This window comes from Felis catus, chromosome B4 (genome assembly GCF_018350175.1).
Source record: "Felis catus isolate Fca126 chromosome B4, F.catus_Fca126_mat1.0, whole genome shotgun sequence".
Classification (NCBI taxonomy): domain Eukaryota; kingdom Metazoa; phylum Chordata; class Mammalia; order Carnivora; family Felidae; genus Felis; species Felis catus.
Genome location: NC_058374.1, coordinates 60,528,033 through 60,549,007, shown reverse-complemented (window position 1 = coordinate 60,549,007; position 20,975 = coordinate 60,528,033). Strand labels below are relative to the sequence as shown.

The 20,975-nt window shown below is 37.9% G+C and overlaps 1 protein-coding gene across 13 annotated transcripts in view; it reads right to left on the bottom strand.

The window, feature by feature from the left end:
* The window catches only part of ARNTL2 (aryl hydrocarbon receptor nuclear translocator like 2), a 129,051-nt gene that overhangs the window by 73,597 nt on the left and 34,479 nt on the right, over positions 1 to 20,975 (bottom strand). For 8 of the 13 annotated variants that reach the window (XM_023256875.2, XM_023256881.2, XM_023256886.2 and 5 more), the window contains exon 2: positions 5,699 to 5,845. In XM_023256875.2, coding sequence (XP_023112643.2) covers positions 5,699 to 5,845 — 147 coding nt within the window. Of the gene's footprint in view, positions 1 to 4,110; positions 4,209 to 4,606; positions 4,683 to 5,698; positions 5,850 to 20,975 lie in introns of those variants that run through there. The other 5 variants (XM_023256877.2, XM_023256880.2, XM_023256884.2 and 2 more) reach the window with 4 other exon arrangements.

The following is a 20,975-nucleotide window of genomic DNA, read 5'->3' as shown; positions in this document are numbered from 1 at the left end:
CAATCAACATGATAAACCATATCAACAAAACTAAGGATAAAAATCATATGATCTCAATAGATGCAGTAAAAGCATCTGACAAAATTCAACATCCATTCATGATGAAAACTCTCAACGAAGTGGGTTTAGAGGCAACACACCTCAACATAATACAGGCCATATATGAAAACCCACAGCCATCATCATACTCAGTGGTAAAGAACTGAGAGATCTTCCTCTACAATCAGGAACAAAACAAAGATGTCCACTCACCATTGTTATTCAACTAGAAGTCCTAACCATAGCAATCAGACTAGAAAGAGAAATAAGAGGCAATCATATCGATAAGGAAGAAGTGAAACTGTCACTATTTACAGATGACTTGACATAACATATAGAAAACCATAAAAGCTCCATCAAAAAACTATTAAAACTAATAAATTTAGGGGCGCCTGTGTGGCTCAGTTGGTTGGACAACCAACTTTGGCTCAGGTCATGATCTTGCACTTTGTGAGTTCAAGCTCTGTGTCAGGCTCTGTGCTGACAGCTCAGAGCCTGGAGCCTGCTTCAGATTCTGTGTCTCCCCCTCTCTCTACCTCCCCTGCTCACACTCTGTGTCTCTCTGTCTCTCAATAATAAATGTTAAAAAAAAAACTAATAAATTCAGTAAATTTGCAGTATACAAAATATACCAAAAATCTGCTACAATTTTATACACTAATAACAAACTAGCAGAAAGAGATTTTAAGTGAACAATCCCATTTAAAATTGTACCAAAAAGACTAAAATATCTAGGAATACACTTAACCAAGGAGGTGAAAGACCTGTACTCTGAAAACTATAAGGCACTGATGAAAGAAATTACAGATGACAGAAATAAATGGAAAGATATTCCATGTTCATGGAATGGAAGAATGTATATTGTTAAAATGTCCATGCTACCCAAAGCAATCTAAAGATTCAGTACAATCCGTCTCAAAGTACCAAAAGCATTTTTCACAGAACTTGCACAATCCTAAAATTTGTATGAAACAACAAAAGACCCTAAGTAGCCAAAGCAACCTTGAAAAAGAACAAAAGTGGAGGTATCACAGTTCCAAATTTCAAGATATACTACAAAGCTATAATAATTAAAACAGCATGGTACTGGCACAAAAACAGACACATAGATCAATGGGACCAAATAGAGAGCCTGGAAATAAACCCACCATTATATGGTCAATTAATCTATGACAAATTAGGCAAGATTAGGCAATAGGGAAGAGAGTATCTTCAACAAATGGTTCGGAGAAAACTGGACCTCTCTAACACCATTCGGAAAAATAAACTCAAAATGGATTAAAGACCTATATGTGAAACTTGAAACCATAAAAATTCTATAAGAGAACATAGGCAGTGATTTCTCTGACATTGGCTGTAACAATATTGTTCTAGACATATCTCCTAAGACAAAGGAAACAAAAACAAGAATAAACTATTGGGCTACATCAAAATAAAAAGCTTTAGTGCAGCAAAGGAAACCAACAATATAACAAGGCAACTTACTACACGGGAGGAGATATTTGCAAATGACTAATAAGGGGTTAATATCCAAAATATATAAGGTATTTATACAACTCAACACCCAAAAAGCAAACAATCTGATTTAAAAATGGGCAGAATATCTGAATAGGCAGTTTTCCAAAGACATACAGATGGCCAACAGACACATAAAAAAAGCTAATCACTAATCATCAGGAAAATGCAAATCAAAACCACAATAAGATACCACTTTCCATCTGTCAGAATGACTAAAATTAAAAAGGTAAGAAATGACAAAAGTGTTGGCAAGGATGTAGAGAAAATGTCATGCACTATGGTGGGAATGTAAATTGGTATAGCCACTGTGGAAAGCAGTATGGAAGTTCCTCAAAAAATTTATAACAGAAATAACATATAATCCAATAACTCCACTACTAGGTATTTACCCAATAAAAGCAAAACATAATTCAAAAAGATACATGCATCCTTATGTTCACTGCAACATTATTTACAATAGCCAAGATATGGAAGCAACCTAAGTGTCCATCAATAGAGAAGTGGATAAAGAAGTGGTACACACACACACATTAGAATATTACACCGCCAAATAAAAGATGAGGTCATTTGCAACAACATGGATGAAGCTAGAGGGTATTTTGCTAAGTGAACTAAGTCAGACCAAGAGAAAGACAAATATCATATGATTTCACTCATGGGGCACCTAAAAAACAAAACAAATGAATAAACAAAAAGTAGAATCAGACTTATAAATACAGAGAATTAATGGTTGCCAGAGGGAAGGATGGGCAAAATGGGTGAAGGGGTGTAGGAGATACGGACTTACACTTATAAAATGAGTAAGTCATAGGAATAAATGGCACAGCATAGGGAATATTGTCAATGGTATTGTAATAAGGATGTATGGTGACAGACTGTAGCTATGTGATAAGCACACCATAATGCATAGAGAAGTTGACTATGTTGTGCATCTGATACTAATGTAACATTGTCAATTATACTTAAATTTAAAAAATGGTACAGAGATGTGGTATATACATACAATGGAATATTACTCAGCCATAAAAAGAAATGAATGGAATTCTGATATATGCTGTAACACACATAAAATTTGAAAATTTAATGCCCATAAGAAACTCTTAAAAACTGAGAACAAACTGAGGGTTGATGGGGGGTGGGAGGGAGGGGAAGGTGGGTGATGGGTATTGAGGAGGGCGCCTTTTGGGATGAGCACTGGGTGTTGTATGGAAACCAATTTGACAATAAATTTCATATATTGAAAAAAAAAAAAAAAAGAAAATGTAATGCCCAGTGAAATAAGCCAGATACAAAAGGACAAACATTGCACGACTCTACTTATATAAGATATCTAGAATAGGCAAAATCATAGAACTAGAAAATAGGCTAGAGGTTACCAGGGACTGAGGGAAACGAGGTATGGAGTATCATTATTTAATGAGCACAGAGTTTGATTGGGGTAATAACAAAGTTTTGGAAATAGGCAGTAGTAATAATGTAACAATGTAAAACACTGTGAACATAATTAATGCCACTGAATTGTATAGTTAAAAATGGTTGAAATGGCAATTTTTATGTTATATATGTTTTACCAAATACAAAACGTACCAAGGCCAACAATTTTTTTAAATGTAATTTGATCAAGTCCTCTCATCCTTAAAATCCTTCTGTTTTCCTGACTGCATGCAAGATAATTTCTATTCTCTTTGGTTCAACAGATCTCTTTACCCAGTCCACATGCATCCCTCAGGTCTCATAGCTCACCCACCTCTGTGTACGCCCTCTGCTTTATTGTGCCAACCACATCTCCTGATTAAAAGAGTGTTATTTCATATTTTGTGCCCTGTGCTTCTGAACAGTTTTTCCTTCTACGTAAAATACCTCCTTTACTCCTGCATAGAATGGCTCACTTCCATTCTTCACTTACAGCTTAGCTTAAGTCAACCTCTGCAGGAAGCTGTCCTTCCCTACTGATCCCAATCTCATTTAAATGCCCAATTGTCTTTGTTGCCAAAGAACCCATGGTGTATGTTATGACAGTTATCATGTGTAATAGTTATCTGTACCTTTGTAATTTGTACACGTTTCTTTTGTCTAATCTGTATTTCTTCCTCCCAGTCTACTGGGTGTCACATAGTAGGTACTCAAGAAATTGTAATGACTACATTCCAGGGAGTCTTCATCCATGACCATTTTAGAGAACCAGCTCTCCATTCAAAACCAAGAGTGCTGCAAAAATGGTAAACATTCTCATACATTCTTTGTTTAAAAATACCCAATATTCTGAGGCTCCACCAACGAAATCAACTTCATATCTACCGAATGGCTTTCACACCCTGAGTCTCTGGGAAAAATGCTACACAATTAGTATTTTGTAAAACCTATAAAGTACTTTGACATCCATCATTTCATCAGAGGAATGGAATATGGTGGAATGAAAGAAGGATTGGGGCAGAATGGAGAAGCTCTAAGGTAGATAATGAGCAAATCAGTGGGGTGTATACTCTCTTTCGACTCTCTTCCTCTTCACCTTCTTCAAGTAGGAATTATGTCAGGTCGAATTCCAGGACTTACCTGCTGCCACTGGTTGCTGATATTTACTTCTTTGTTGAAAGAAGATAGGTAAAAGGGTACTGAGAAAGCTTTTCCACCTCTTTTTTTTGTCATGATTCCTGACATGGAAGAAAGGAGGTCTTGGGTCACTTACCCATACATGTTGGGAAATGGACAGCATAATTATCCTCATGTGCTAGAAGTAAGCTACCCTATCCAGTTGCAGAGAGACAGGAAACAGTGTAATGAAGAAACTACCACACTAACAATCAGGAATTCTAACTAGTTGTGTAATGTTAGGCAAGTCACTTGATATCTTTGACTCCTGACTTCTTCAGTTTCTAAAATGTGGCCAATTGGCTAATCTTTAGTGTTGTCTTCTGCCAAAAGATCACTATCTGTCAGTATTTTGCATGTTTCTGTTATTTCGCCTACCAATGACCCCATTTCCTCATTCATTCCCCAAACCACTGTAAGGTCTCATCCATGCCCTATATGTGACATAAAACTGTGTTACCTCTAGTGCTCACTGCTCTACTTCAACAGCCACAATCTTATTTGGATCCTAAGAAAGAACAATGGTGCTTATGATTCTGAAGAAAAAGAAAGAACACAAAACTTATAATCAATCACTTCTAGCTTGAGCTGAGTGGGGACTACAAACTGATCAGCAAACAATGCCAGACAGTTACTTGGTCAATTGCAGTTATTTTTTATGACTATTCACATTACTGGAGAGTATAAGAGAATACAGACAACCTGTAGAATACTTTCAAGTCAATTAGAGGGGGGCTGGGAAGTGCACAGGTACTTACATTTGAATAACACTGATTCTGCTGTCTTGGGAATTTTAGCTAAATTATAAAGTATATTGGGAAGAACAGGCTTAAAAAGAAGTAGAATGTTTCATTATGTTCTCATCTTGTCACCCTACTCAAAATTTTTCCCTTCTTTCATGAAAAACTGTCATCAACTATCATATTTATGTAAAGTACCAGCCTAAAATGGAGTACTCTAGATTGCAATATTTACCTTGCCTTATCAATTTCACCATACAAACCCTAGCTTTGGGGAGTTCATTAAAGAATATTTGGGGGCTGTGAGCTGTATTAATGCAACAAAAGAAACAAAGAGATAGCAAGTATCCCCAACATTGGCTTTATTATCTATTTGGCTTAATAAACATGGAAAACAAGAGTTTTACATGATTTAACTGACCACAGATAACCAAGGGCTGGTTATTATATAAATGATGAGTAAGGCAAGAAGCAATGTGGTAATTATTATTTTAAGTGCATGCAGGAAGATGTTCTCTTCACAGTTAAGCAATTCAAATAGGAAGGTAAGTATCTTGATATGACCATAAATGTTAAACAAATTAACCTTATGTTCCTATATCTTTCAAATTCCAGCTGACTCCCCCTAGATATCTACTACGTTTCAGAATTCGACGGAAAAGTTCCAGATCAGACAGTGACAGAGGAAGCAATTGGGTGGAGAAATAATTGTCCCCATCCGTATGTCACCATGTAACTGAAAATCATCAGTGATTTGCAAAGCAATCTTTTTCTTTTTTCCTTACAATCAAAGATTTCATAAATTCACTTACTGGGATGGGTCTGAATCACTTCCTTTTCGTTTTCTTGGGAGCTCTGTCACATGTGGGCTGAGGGATCCGATAGCTGTTGGTTTTGTCCATGGGCTCACATAACTGGAAACCTTGGGAGCCATGCACTCGTTCTTTTCTATCAGCATTCTATCTATGACAGATAAAGCACAATAGGACATCTATCTTTAACATTAACTTCCACTTTATACATATCCCTATCACATTTTAAATGGCTTTACTATCTTCTTATTTTAAAGATATCACCTAAATAACAACATAACATAGAATTAAAGACAAATTACATACACTCAAATATTAGAAATGTATTTGTTAGTCAATATTTTAAAGCTTATTTTCCCCATTTAATTGTAAAAGAATTGTAGAAAGTATAGAAAACATAGAAAAGTAGAAAGGAAGGGGGAAAATCAAATGTCACCATTCTGCTATTGTTAGAATCTATGTTTGTTTTCACTGTCACAAATATATATTATGGTACCAAAAACTTTTTATCTACTGGTTATTTTATTTGCATAGTATCCCAGAAATGAGTTAACAAGGTCAAGGGACATGAATATCTTTAACCCTAAGTTGCTAAATATGACAATAAAATCCTTTTTGTATAAAACGTGGCTTATCAGATATTTAATAAAATATAAAAATCAAAATCACAGAAATAAAAATAACCTATAGTCCAAAAGTGGGCCTCCCTGAATAACTATAATTCCCTTACTAAAATATAACAAGTTTATATTTATATCTATAAGTTACAACATAGACTGAAAATGTGTAAGTAGTATTAACAAGGAGAATGCAATAACTCTACAATAGTGGCAGATTTTTAATACATCTCTAGCAGTAACCGATAGATCAAGCATTCAAAAACAATGATATTGAAAATTTAATCCACACAATAGGCAAGTTTGGTGTAATAGACATATATAGACCACTATCCCTAGGAGCTTCAAACCCAATGTTTGTTTTGGGGTACACATGGAGCATTTATCAAAATTAACAATATACTGGACAGAAAGCAAGTAAGTCTCAACAATTTCAAAAGACTATCATGCATCAAACATTTAGTGACTTGGTGTAATTATGCTAGACACCAGTAACGAAAAGATAACTGGATAATCCCTGTATCTTTAAAAATTAAGAAATATACCAGTAACACCTTCAGATAAGGAAGAATTCAAATATAAAATTATAAAATGTAACTAAATAATAATAAAATATTATACATCAAAATATGTGGAGGTAGTGAAAGCATTACTTAGAAGGACATTTTAACCTTTATTTTAAGAAATTAGAAAAAGATATGTAAAATCCAAAGAACTAAAAGAAATACAATGCAAACAATTGCACATCAAAAAGCTACACATGGATTCTTCTAAAAGACTGTAACTCTAATAACTCTATGGCAAGATTTTTCAAGAAAGAAAGAGGACGTAAGTAAATATAAGTGAACATGGGTCATAATTTTAGATGGTCTGGAGATTTAAAAGACAGTAAAAATCTCATGAACATTCTTTTCTTTGAAGTTTATTTTGAGAAAGAGAAAGGGCATGCACACACACACAGGGGAGGAGCACAGATACGGGGAGAGCAAGAGAATCCCAAACAGGCCCTGCACTGGCAGCGTGCAACCCAACACGGGACTCGATCCCACAAACTATGAGAACGTGACCTGCGCCGAAATCAAAAGTCAGTCACGTAACCAACTGAGCCACCCAGATGCCCCTCATGAACAACATTCTAAATATTTGGAATTTTAGATAGAATGAAAAAATTCCTAGAGAATTTTAACCAACAAAAACTGAAGCTAAAAAAAACAAAGACCTGAATATCACTATATCTTTCTTACACAACTATTCCAATATACAGAAAAAGAAGGAATATATTGGCCCCCAACTCTTTTTTAGTGAGGATTTCATAATTTTAAAAGTAAAAACCTGACAATGTGAGTACAATAAGAGAAAATTACAGGGTATCTCATTTATGAACAAATATAAAAAATCTTAATAAAATGTTAGCAAGATTCAGATATGTATAAAAAGAATCACCCAGAATGACCAAGATAGTTTTATTCCAGGAATACAAAACTGGCTTAATATTAATAAATCAATGAATATGATTAACCAGAACAACAGATTAATGGGAAAATGAAGAAATACTGAAAGCGTGTTCTTTAGAATCAGAAACAAGAACAGGGGCGCCTGGGTGGCGCAGTCGGTTAAGCGTCCGACTTCAGCCAGGTCACGATCTCGGGGTCCCTGAGTTCGAGCCCCGCGTCGGGCTCTGGGCTGACGGCTCAGAGCCTGGAGCCTGTTTCCGATTCTGTGTCTCCCTCTCTCTCTGCCCCTCCCCTGTTCATGCTCTGTCTCTCTCTGTCCCAAAAATAAATAAATGTTGAAAAAAAAAATTAAAAAAAAAAAGAATCAGAAACAAGAACACCTTTTACTACTACTCCTTTCAACACAATAGTAGAAGACTTGCCAGTGGAGTAGGGAAAGAAAAAGAAATATGAGGTTTAACAATTGGGAAGGAAGACAAATGTTTTTTGCTATTACTGATAAATCATATGACTGAGTATATAGAAAACAGAAAATAATCAACAGATAAATGATTAAAATTAGAAAGTGTAGGGGTGCCTGGGTGGCTCAGTCCGCTGAGCATCTGACTTCGGCTCAGGTCATGATCTCCCCATTCGTGAGTTCAAGTGCTGCATTGGGCTCTGTGCTGACAGCTCAGAGCCTGGAGCCTGCTTCTAATTCTGTCTCCTGGTCTCTCTGCCCCTCCTTTGCTCCTGCTCTCTCGCTCTCTCTCTCTCTCTCTCTCTCTCTCTCTCTCAAATAAACATAAAACAAAATAAAAAAAAGAAAGTGTAGCAAGTTGGCTATCTATAAGATCAATATATAAAAATCAGCTGCCTTTCTATTCACCAGTAATAAAAATATTATTTACAATAACATATTTAAAAAGACACAATTTACAATAACCTCAAAAAATATACACCTAAAGAAGAAATCTAATAAAAGTGTGTAAGATCTTTGGGGTGACTGGGTGGCTCAGTCAGTTCAAAATAAACAAACATTTTTAAAAAGTAAGATCTGTATAAGGAAAATATAAAAATTTATTTAAAACAGTAAAAAACATCCATGTAAATGGGAAGATATGCCGTTGGATTGGAGTCCTCCATATCACAAAGTTGTCAATTTTCCTAAAATAGATGTGTAATTGAATTCCTCTCAAAAGACTTTTTTCTGGTAGAATTTCACAAACAATATAACATGTATATGGAAGTGCAGTGGGTCATGAATAGACAAGGGAAAGTGGAAGGACTTGCTGTATCAAATATCAGGACATTAATAAAGCTATAGTAATTAAAGTATAGACAAACCAAAGGAAAAGTAGAGAGGGCCCAGACACGTATAAATGGACATCTGCTAAATGTCTGAGGTGGCATTTCAGGTCAATGTGGGGAAAACAGCTTTTTAGTAATTGGTCCTAGGCCAAGTGGTTTTCTCTATGGAAAAGAATAAAACTGGACCCCCTACCTTATACCAAATATAAAACCCAATTCCCGCTGGAGTAAAGACCTAAATATAAAAGGTAAAAATGTAACAGAAAAGACTCTAAAGGAGAGACAGTATTTTATTGGTGGGGAAAGAACTTTCCAAAACATAAAAAGAAACACCAATAAAGACTGATCAATTCAATCTTCTTAAAATTAAGTTAATGTTGATCAAAAGATAACTATAAAGAAAATGAAACCACAAGCCACAAACTGAGAGAAGATATGTGTTACACATATAAACAACAAAGAGTTAATATCTAGACTGTATAAAGAATGCCTTTGCATCAACAAGAAAAAGCAACAACACAGTAGAAAACTGGATAAAAGACTAACGAGCACTTCATAAAAGAATTCCAATTGTCAATACACAAATGGAAAGATAACTCAATCTCATTAGCAATTAGGAAGAGCCAGAGTAAACAATGGCGATCTACCCATCCCATGGCTACAATGGAAAAGTTTGAGGACACCAGATGTAGGGGACGATGTGGAGCAATGAAAGGTTGATGCTTTGCTAAGTGGGGATGTAAATCGCTACAACCACTTTGGAAGCCACTTTTGTTATTACCTAATAAATTGAATATTGCATATAACATATGATTCAGCATTCCAGATCTAGGTACATAGTGAAACTCCACGCATATGAGGAGACACGTACAAGCACTGCTTGTAGCTGAATAACAAAAATAAAAACCTGAGAAAACTGGAAGCTAAATTTCCATTGACAGAAATATAAACTGTTTAGCTACTAAATGAAATATTAACAGCAGTAACAATGAATGAAGTACTGATATCAACATGGATGAATCTCAAACTAGTAATGCTGGGGCAAAAAAAGTGACAGATAAAAAACCTATAGCATGTTTTGTTTTTTTTTTTAATTATATAAAGTTTAAAAATAGGTAAAATTTTTTTTTTTTTTTTTTTTTTTTTTTTTTTTTTTTTAGCAATACCTACAGAGGTTGCCACACTATATAGAAAAGCAAAGGAACACTTAACACAAAAGTCAGAATTCTCTTTGGGAGAAGAGAAGGTGCATCTGGATTCAATTACTGAAGGACACACAGGGGCATCTAAGGGATTTGTGTTCTATTTCTTAACTTGGGTATAAGTTCACAGATTTTTTTTTTTAATTTCTTAAACTACATATATAATTTTTACAAACCTCTATAGGTTATAGTATATCTCACAATAAAGAAGTGGGGAGAAGGGCAACCTGGGTGGCTCAGTTGGTTGAGTGTCTGACTTCAGCTCAGGTCATGATCTCACGGTCATGTGAATTCGAGCCCCACATCAGGCTTGCTGCTGTCGGCCTGTCAGCACAGAACCCACTTTGAACCTTCTGTCCCCCTCTCTCTGCCCCTTCCCTCACTTGCGCTCTCTCAAAAATAAATAAACATTAAAAACAAAAAAAACAAACAAAAAAAGAAGTGGGGAGAATAATTTTATCAATGATTGTTGGACACTTGGGAATTAAGTTTCTGATTTTTGGTCTTGCAAGACTTCTAGGCTTGGACTTTCTTAATGGGAACGATTCAGGATCACCAGATACACATGAGATTAATTATGATTTCAGCTCCCAGACTTCAATCTGATGGACTTTGAATGGCAGAACACCATCTGTCTCCACAGAAAATGTGGTGAGTTTCTCACAATAAGTGACAAATCAAGGGGAAAAATTCACCAACTATGAACCATGGTTTATACCAGACCCTTCCACCCACCTCCAGCCTCCAACACACTCAAGCAAGCACACGGTTTCCCTCACATAAGTTCAAAACAAAAATAAAGATATTTTTGCCTCTCATTCTAGGAAACATGATCTTCATATTTCAATCCTACTGCCTTACTAACTTTTAAAATAAGAAATGAACCATCTTTAGACTGGCAGAATAATATTCTTCTTTTCACAAAATCAAAATCTAAAGCACTGGTCTTTAGTTGTATGTTTCCTAACGAGTGGGGGAGTACTGCCCCCTAATTAGCTATGTCCCATCAAATTTGGCTATGTCAGTAGAAGTGAATTCAAAACAGAGGGCTTCCTGTAAACAAAAGGAAAATATGGGTTAGTGGGGCTAATTAGTTCTGGTTGAAAAGATCACATAGATTTTTGTTAAAAGGTGACTCACAATTTAAAGAGTAAAGATTTCATTTTTAACCTCCCAGTTTACTTTCAGCCTCTCATTTAGAAGATGAGACCATGCGTTGAGGAATTGAAAGTTAATTCTGCTTTTGTTGAACCCATTTTGAAGGCGCATCCTTCAATATTTTGATATTGTCTTTCCTCACCAAATTGTCACCTCTCAATGGCGAAGATAATACATGTTATTTTTTTCAAGAAAAATAACATTTATACATTTCTATAATACTATTTTCCTATTAAAATTTTTTTTTGCATATATATAGTTGACAATGTGACATTAGTTATAGGTGTACAACATAATAATTTAACATCTCTTTATGTCATGCTATGCTCACCACAAGTGTCACTACCATCTGTCACCATACAATGCTATTACAATACCATTGACTATATCCCCTATGTTGTACTTTTGATTTCTGTGACTTATTCATTCCATAACTGGAAGCCTGTACTCCCTACTCCTCTTCACCCATTTTGCCCATCCCCCCAACTGCCTCCTCTCTGGCACAGCCATCAGTTTGTTCACTGTATTTATAGGTTTATTTTTGTTTATTCATTTATTTTGTTTTTTAGGTCTGCATGAGTGAAATTGTATGGTATATATCTTTCTCGATCTATTTCACTTAGCATAATACCCTCTAGATCCATCCATATTGTCACAAATGGGAAGATCTCATCCTTTTTTATGGCTGAGTAATATTTGTGTGTGTGTGTGTGTGTGTGTATTCACCACATCTTCCTTATCCATTCATCTATCAGTGGACACTTAGGTTGCTTCCATGTCTCAGCTATTGTAAATAATATTGCAGTAAACATAGGGGTGCATATATCTCTGTGATCAGTGTTTTCATTTTCTTTGGGTAAGGACCCAGTACTGCAATTATCGTATCAGATGATATTTCTGTTTTTAATTTTTTCAGGAACCTCCATACTGTTTTCCACAGTGATTGTACCAATGTTCCCACCAACACTGCATGAGGGTTCCTTTTTCTTCACATCCTCACTAACGCTTGTTATTTTTTGTCTTTTGATTTAGCCATTCCAACAGGTGTGAGGTGATATCTCACTGTGGTTTTGATTTGCATTTCCCTGATGATTAATGATGCTGAGCATCTTTCCACCTGTCTGTCGGCCACCTGTATATCTTTGGAAAAATGTCTACTCATGTACTGTAAGAGTGCTAACAATACTGACTCCGTCTTTGGCCCTCCATCTTGTTCATGTTTGCTCAAGGGCCTCTCTTGGGGCTATGTGTTCCGGGCCACTTGGATATTAATATGCCTACCTTAGACATGCCTGCCAAGACTAGGATGGTGGGAAGGCTTGTTTCAGCCTCTCATTAATCTGTTAGAGATAACATAGACTTCCTTCTTTCCTGATGTACAGGTGGTGCCACAAGATCTAACTAAAAGGTAGCTGTCAGTTAAGTGCATGAAAGCCTTCTGACGTGTGTGTGAGCCCTTTCACCTCACTACAGTGCCCTCCTGCATATCCCCTCACTCTATAAAATCTGTGGACTAAGGTCTGGACTTTGTGGAGAATAGCTATGCGGAATGCATGGATCATCCTCCTCCCAATTCCCCCTATGTCAGTTAAGTTACCCTGAATAAGACTGTGTAAACTGTATGGTGTCACCTGCTTCATTTTCCAGTTTCAAAGTGCCTTCTCAGTTTGGGGGATACATTACTGTCCCTCCTCCACTTTCTAATAGGTCCTCTGCCAATGTTTTAACTGGATTGTTGGTGTTTTTGATGTTGAGTTGGGTAATACGTGTTATTTAACACTCAATAAAATAATTCAGAATTTAGGGGTACCTGGGTGGCTCGGTCGGTTAAGCATCTGACTCTTGGTTTTGGCTCAGATCATGATCTCACGGGTCGTGAGATTGAGCTCCCTGCTCAGGCTCTGTGCTGACAGCATGGAGCCTGTTGGGATTCTCTCTCTCCCTCTCTCTTTCTCAAAATAAATAAGTAAACTTAAAAATGTGACATTAGCATTTTATCTCACTCCATCCTACATGCATCTCCCTGGTGATGATCATCAATCTAACAATATTTTTAATGTTTATCATTTAGTATCAGTTCCTCAAAGATGAAATAAATTGGGGGAAATGGGCAGCTGTTTGGGAATCATAAGTAGGGGAGAGTAAGCAGCCATTTGGTTCAGGCTCATAGTTATAAAGGGATCAAATTTAGAATGTGATATTGTGCTTGAAAGAAAATATACATACACACAGGCACACACATTCACAGAATGCAATGGCAGGGTGGAAAAATTATATTTTTCATACAACTTAAAAACTTTTGTCCCACTACCTATTTTCAGTGCAGTAGTGTGCTATGTTGAAATTTACATAAAATTTAAATTATCCTATGAATAACTTTGTGTTAAAAACAATTTATGCAATATAAACATTTGCTTCTTAATTTCTGAGAATCCATGCCCCCAAAACTGTTTTAGTCTGGTCTATCCACTACAAATTGTTTATTCAGGGCAGGGGAGGGGAGGGAGAAACAAGTCATTTAACACATCTGAGACTATTTCTTTAAAATGAAAGTAGGTAGGGGTGCCTGGGTGGCTCAGTCAGTTAAGCGTCCAATTTTGGCTCAGGTCAGGATCTTGCAGCCTGTGATTTTGAGCCCCACATCAGGCTCTGTGCTGACAGCTCGGAGCCTAGAGCCTACTTCGGATTCTGTGTCTCCCTCTCTCTCTGCCCCTCCCCTGCATGTGCACTGTCTCTCTCTCAAAAATAATAAATAAGCATTAAAAATTTTTTTTAATAAAATAAAACAGAAGTAATTTCCTGCAAATTTCATTTGTTTGTTTGGGTGAATCAAAAACGTATTTGAAATCTGTTTGAAACAAATAGTGATGCTAAGTAACTAGTCCAGCAAAAAAGAGTCCATAGTAATGAACCATAGTGATGCATAAGGTGTCCATCAAGAAAAGGCACTGAGTTCAATGCCTCTTAATTTTTAATTAAAAAACGTTTTAAAAAATTAAAAATAATTTTTAAAAATGTTAAACTTTTAATTTTGAAATAATTTCATAACCATAAAAATAATGCAAACAACCCCCATACACCCTTTAATCAGATTCCCCAAATGACAACATCTTACTTAACCCCAAGACCAGGAATACTCAAATTTTGCTAATCACCCTGCTAATATCCTTTTGCTGGTTCAGGTTGAATCCTGGGTCACATGGCACATTTGGTGTCTTCAGTTTCCTTTCATATTTTTTTTAGTTTATTTTGAGAGAGAGAGAAAGTGCGAGCATGAGCAGGGGAAGGGCAGAGAGAGACAGAGAGAGAATCCTAAGCAGGCTCCGCACCATCAGCACAGAGCCCAACATGGGGCTGGACTGCACAAACCTCAAGATCATGACCTAAGCTGAAACCAAGAGTTGGTTGCCTAACCAACTAAGCCACCCAGGAACCCCTTCAGTTTCCTTTACATTTTAACATTTCCTCAGTCTTCTTCTGTCCCTGAGGTTTTTGGAAGTTATTGGCCAGTTGTGTAGAATGTCACCCAGTTTGTTTAATACTGCCTTATGACTAAATTCAGGTTATGCACTTTTGCCAAGGATGCCACAAAAGTGATGCTGTGTCCTTCTCGGTGCTAAACGCCTGCCCTTTCAATGTTATCGCTTATGGTACTTTTTATTGTTTCAATAAGATTCTGCTCTTCAGATTCCAAAAGGTGTTCAGCTCATAGAATCCACAAAAGAGGCAAAAGAAAGATTTATGGGATCCACAGTAAGCTCCAGGACTGGAAAGTTTCGAGGACCATATCATCTCATATCCCCAAATCCTAGGACAGTGCCTGACACATAATAATAGGGTTTGTTGAAAGAACGAACTGCGTTTCATTTCATTACCCCTAGACATTCAAAAGAGAATCTGAAAGAGATGTGAAATCAGAACTAACAGATTCACCTTCCTGGACTGCCGGAAATGATAAAATTCCCACAGTAAGGAATGTGCAGTTCCCCACGGTACTATTTCACAAATGAGCAGGCCTCCTTCCTACCACTACTTCATTCTGTTTTATTTCTGACAGAGGGAAAAATACACTCGATTGTCTATTGGAATAAAGGTACTGTGTAAGATGGGATTTGGCAGTCTGAAGTCTCTTTCTAGAACAAGAAGTAATTATTTTATAGGTTTGTGGTAACACATCATAATGAAAATCAAAAACTGTTTATCATGGACTTATACTGAAAGGTGCTTAGTCACTACTGGATAAAGTACTACTTGGCACTATTAAGAATAATACCATCGGGAGCAGAACGGAGTCGCCGGAGCCAAGCACAGACAAGAGGCCCACGGAAGAGGGTAGGAAGGGCGGCGAGGCGGCTCGCCGGCCAAGCAGAGCCCCCGAGTCTGGCTGGCAAAAGCGGAGGGGCCTGACGGACTGTGTTCCCACAACAAGCACGACTTAGCGTCTGGGAGGTCATAAGTTAGCAGCTCTGCTCGGGAAGCGGGAAGGCTGGAGGACAAAGGGAGGGAGAGCTGCTGAGCCCCCTGACGACAGAGCTCAGTTTGGTGGGGAACAAAGGCGCTCGCCAGCGCCATCTCCCCCGCCCATCCCCCAGCCAAAATCCCAAAGAGAACCAGTTCCTGCCAGGGAACTTGCTCACTCTGCGCAAACACCCAACTCTGTGATTCTGCGGAGCCAAACCTCCGGCAGCGGATCTGACTCCCTCCCGCTGCCACAGGGCCCCTCCTGAAGTGGATCACCTAAGGAGAAGTGATCTAAGCCTGCCCCTCCTGCCCCTGTGCACCTTGCCTACCCACCCCAGCTAATACGCCAGATCCCCAGCATCACAAGCCTGGCAGTGTGCAAGTAGCCCAGACGGGCCACGCCACCCCACAGTGAATCCCGCCCCTAGGAGAGGGGAAGAGAAGGCACACACCCGTCTGACTGTGGCCCCAGCGGTGGGCTGGGGGCAGACATCAGGTCTGACTGCGGCCCCGCCCACCAACTCCAGTTATACACCACAGCACAGGGGAAGTGCCCTGCAGGTCCTCACCACGCCAGGGACTATCCAAAATGACCAAGCGGAAGAATTCCCCTCAGAAGAATCTCCAGGAAATAACAACAGCTAATGAGCTGATCAAAAAGGATTTAAATAATATAACAGAAAGTGAATTTAGAATAATAGTCATAAAATGAATCGCTGGGCTTGAAAACAGTATACAGGACAGCAGAGAATCTCTTGCTACAGAGATCAAGGGACTAAGGAACAGTCACAAGAGGCTGAAAAACGCTTTAAATGAAATGCAAAACAAATGGAAACCACCACGGCTCGGCTTGAAGAGGCAGAGGAGAGAATAGGTGAACTAGAAGATAAAGTTATGAAAAAGAGGAAGCTGAGAAAAAGAGAGATAAAAAAATCCAGGAGTATGAGGGGAAAATTAGAGAACTAAGTGATACACTAAAAAGAAATAATATACGCATAATTGGTATCCCAGAGGAGGAAGAGAGAGGGAAATGTGCTGAAGGGGTACTTGAAGAAATAATAGCTGAGAACTTCCCTGAACTGCGGAAGGAAAAAGGCATTGAAATCCAAGAGGCACAGAGAACTCCCTTCAGACGTAACTTGAATCGATCTTCTGCAAGACATATCATAGTCAAACTAGCAAAATACAAGGATAAAGAGAAAATTCTGAAAGCTGCAAGGGGTAAACGTGCCCTCACATATAAAGGGAGACCTATAAGACTCGTGACTGATCTCTCTTTTGAAACTTGGCAGGCCAGAAAGAATTGGCACGAGATTTTCAGGGTGCTAGACAGAAAAAATATGCAGCTGAGAATCCTTTATCCAGCAAGTCTGTCATTTAGAATAGAAGGAGAGGGGCGCCTGGGTGGCGCAGTCGGTTAAGCGTCCGACTTCAGCCAGGTCATGATCTCACGGTCCGTGAGTTTGAGCCCCGTGTCAGGCTCTGGGCTGATGGCTCGGAGCCTGGAGCCTGTTTCCGATTCTGTGTCTCCCTCTCTCTCTGCCCCTCCCCCGTTCATGCTCTGTCTCTCTCTGTCCCAAAAATAAAAAAAAAATAAAAAATAAAAAAACGTTGAAAAAAAAATTAAAAAAAAAATAGAATAGAAGGAGAGATAAAGGTCTTCCCAAACAAACAAAAACTGAAGGAATTTGTCACCACTAAACCAGCCCTACAAGAGATCCTAAGGGGGACCCTGTGAGACAAAGTCCCAGAGACATCACTACAAGCATAAAACATACAGACATCACAATGACTCTAAACCCGTATCTTTCTATAATAACACTGAATGTAAATGGATTAAATGCTCCAACCAAAAGACATAGGGTATCAGAATGGATAAAAAAACAAGACCCATCTATTTGCTGTCTACAAGAGACTCATTTTAGACCTGAGGACACCTTTAGATTGAGAGTGAGGGGATGGAGAACTATTTATCATGCGACTGGAAGCCAAAAGAAAGCTGGAGTAGCCATACTTATAGCAGACAAACTAGACTTTAAATTAAAGGCTGTAACAAGAGATGAAGAAGGACATTATATAATAGTTACAGGGTCTACCCATCAGGAAGAGCTAACAATTATAAATATCTATGCGCCGAATACCGGAGCCCCCAAATATATAAAACAATTACTCATAAACATAAGCAACCTTATTGATAAGAATGTGGTAATTGCAGGGGACTTTAACACCCCACTTACAGAAATGGATAGATCATCTAGACACATGGTCAATAAAGATACAAGGGCCCTGAATGAGACATTGGATCAGATGGACTTGACAGATATTTTTAGAACTCTACATCCCAAAGCAACAGAATATACTTTCTTCTCGAGTGCACATGGAACATTCTCCAAGATAGATCATATACTGGGTCACAAAACAGCCCTTCATAAGTTTACAAGAATTGAAATGATACCATGCATACTTTCAGACCACAATGCTATGAAGCTTGAAATCAACCACAAGAAAAAGTCTGGAAAACCTCCAAAAGCATGGAGGTTAAAGAACACCCTACTAACGAATGAGTGGGTCAACCAGGCAATTAGAGAAGAAATTAAAAAATATATGGAAACAAACGAAAATGAAAATACAACAATCCAAATGCTTTGGGACGCAGCGAAGGCAGTCCTGAGAGGAAAATACATTGCAATCCAGGCCTATCTCAAGAAACAAGAAAAATCCCAAATACAAAATCTAACAGCACACCTAAAGGAACTAGAAGCAGAACAGCAAAGGCAGCCTAAACCCAGCAGAAGAAGAGAAATAATAAAGATCAGAGCAGAAATAAACAATATAGAATCTAAAAAAACTGTAGAGCAGATCAACGAAACCAAGAGTTGGTTTTTTGAAAAAATAAACAAAATTGACAAACCTCTAGCCAGGCTTCTCAAAAAGAAAAGGGAGATGACCCAAATAGATAAAATCATGAATGAAAATGGAATTATTACAACCAATCCCTCAGAGATACAAACAATTATCAGGGAATACTATGAAAAATTATATGCCAACAAATTGGACAACCTGGAAGAAATGGACAAATTCCTGAACACCCACACTCTTCCAAAACTCAATCAGGAGGAAACAGAAAGCTCGAACAGACCCATAACCAGCGAAGAAATTGAATCAGTTATCAAAAATCTCCCAACAAATAAGAGTCCAGGACCAGATGGCTTCCCAGGGGAGTTCTACCAGACGTTTAAAGCAGAGATAATACCTATGCTTCTCAAGCTATTCCAAGAAATAGAAAGGGAAGGAAAACTTCCAGACTCATTCTATGAAGCCAGTATTACTTTGATTCCTAAACCAGACAGAGACCCAGTAAAAAAAGAGAACTACCGGCCAATATCCCTGATGAATATGGATGCAAAAATTCTCAATAAGATACTAGCAAATCGAATTCAACGGCATATAAAAAGAATTATTCACCATGATCAAGTGGGATTCATTCCTGGGATGCAGGGCTGGTTCAACATTTGCAAATCAATCAACGTGATACATCACATTAACAAAAAAAAAGAGAAGAACCATATGGTCCTGTCAATCGATGCAGAAAAGGCCTTTGACAAAATCCAGCACCCTTTCTTAATAAAAACCCTTGAGAAAGTCGGGATAGAAGGAACATACTTAAAGATCATAAAAGCCATTTATGAAAAGCCCACAGCTAACATCATCCTCAACGGGGAAAAACTGAGAGCTTTCTCCCTGAGATCAGGAACACGACAGGGATGCCCACTCTCACCGCTACTGTTTAACATAGTGCTGGAAGTTCTAGCATCAGCAATCAGACAACAAAAGGAAATCAAAGGCATCAAAATTGGCAAAGATGAAGTCAAGCTTTCGCTTTTTGCAGATTACATGATATTATACATGGAAAATCCGATAGACTCCACCAAAAGTCTACTAGAACTGATACAGGAATTCAGCAAAGTTGCAAGATACAAAATCAATGTACAGAAATCAGTTGCATTCTTATACACTAACAATGAAGCAACAGAAAGACAAATAAAGAAACTGATCCCATTCACAATTGCACCAAGAAGCATAAAATACCTAGGAATAAATCTAACCAAAGATGTAAAGGATCTGTATGCTGAAAACTATAGAAAGCTTATGAAGGTAATTGAAGAAGATTTAAAGAAATGGAAAGACATTCCCTGCTCATGGATTGGAAGAATAAATATTGTCAAAATGTCAATACTACCCAAAGCTATCTACACATTCAATGCAATCCCAATAAAAATTGCACCAGCATTCTTCTCGAAACTAGAACAAGCAATCCTAAAATTCATATGGAACCACAAAAGGCCCCGAATAGCCAAAGGAATTTTGAAGAAGACCAAAGCAGGAGGCATCACAATCCCAGACGTTAGCCTCTACTACAAAGCTGTCATCATCAAGACAGCATGGTATTGGCACAAAAACAGACACATAGACCAATGGAATAGAATAGAAACCCCAGAACTAGACCCACAAACGTATGGCCAACTCATCTTTAACAAAGCAGGAAAGAACATCCAATGGAAAAAAGACAGCCTCTTTAACAAATGGTGCTGGGAGAACTGGGCAGCAATATGCAGAAGGTTGAAACTAGACCACTTTCTCACACCATTCACAAAAACAAACTCAAAATGGATAAAGGACCTGAATGTGAGACAGGAAACCATCAAAACCTTAGAGGAGAAAGCAGGAAAAGACCTCTCTGACCTCAGCCGTAGCAATCTCTTACTCGACACATTTCCCTTCCCAAAGGCAAGGGAATTAAAAGCAAAAGTGAATTACTGGGACCTTATGAAGATAAAAAGCTTCTGCACAGCAAAGCAAACAACCAACAAAACTAAAAGGCAACCAACGGAATGGGAAAAGATATTCGCAAATGACATATCGGACAAAGGGCTAGTATCCAAAATCTATAAAGAGCTCACCAAACTCCACACCCGAAAAACAAGTAACCCAGTGAAGAAATGGGCAGAAAACATGAATAGACACTTCTCTAAAGAAGACATCCGGATGGCCAACAGGCACATGAAAAGATGTTCAGCGTCGCTCCTTATCAGGG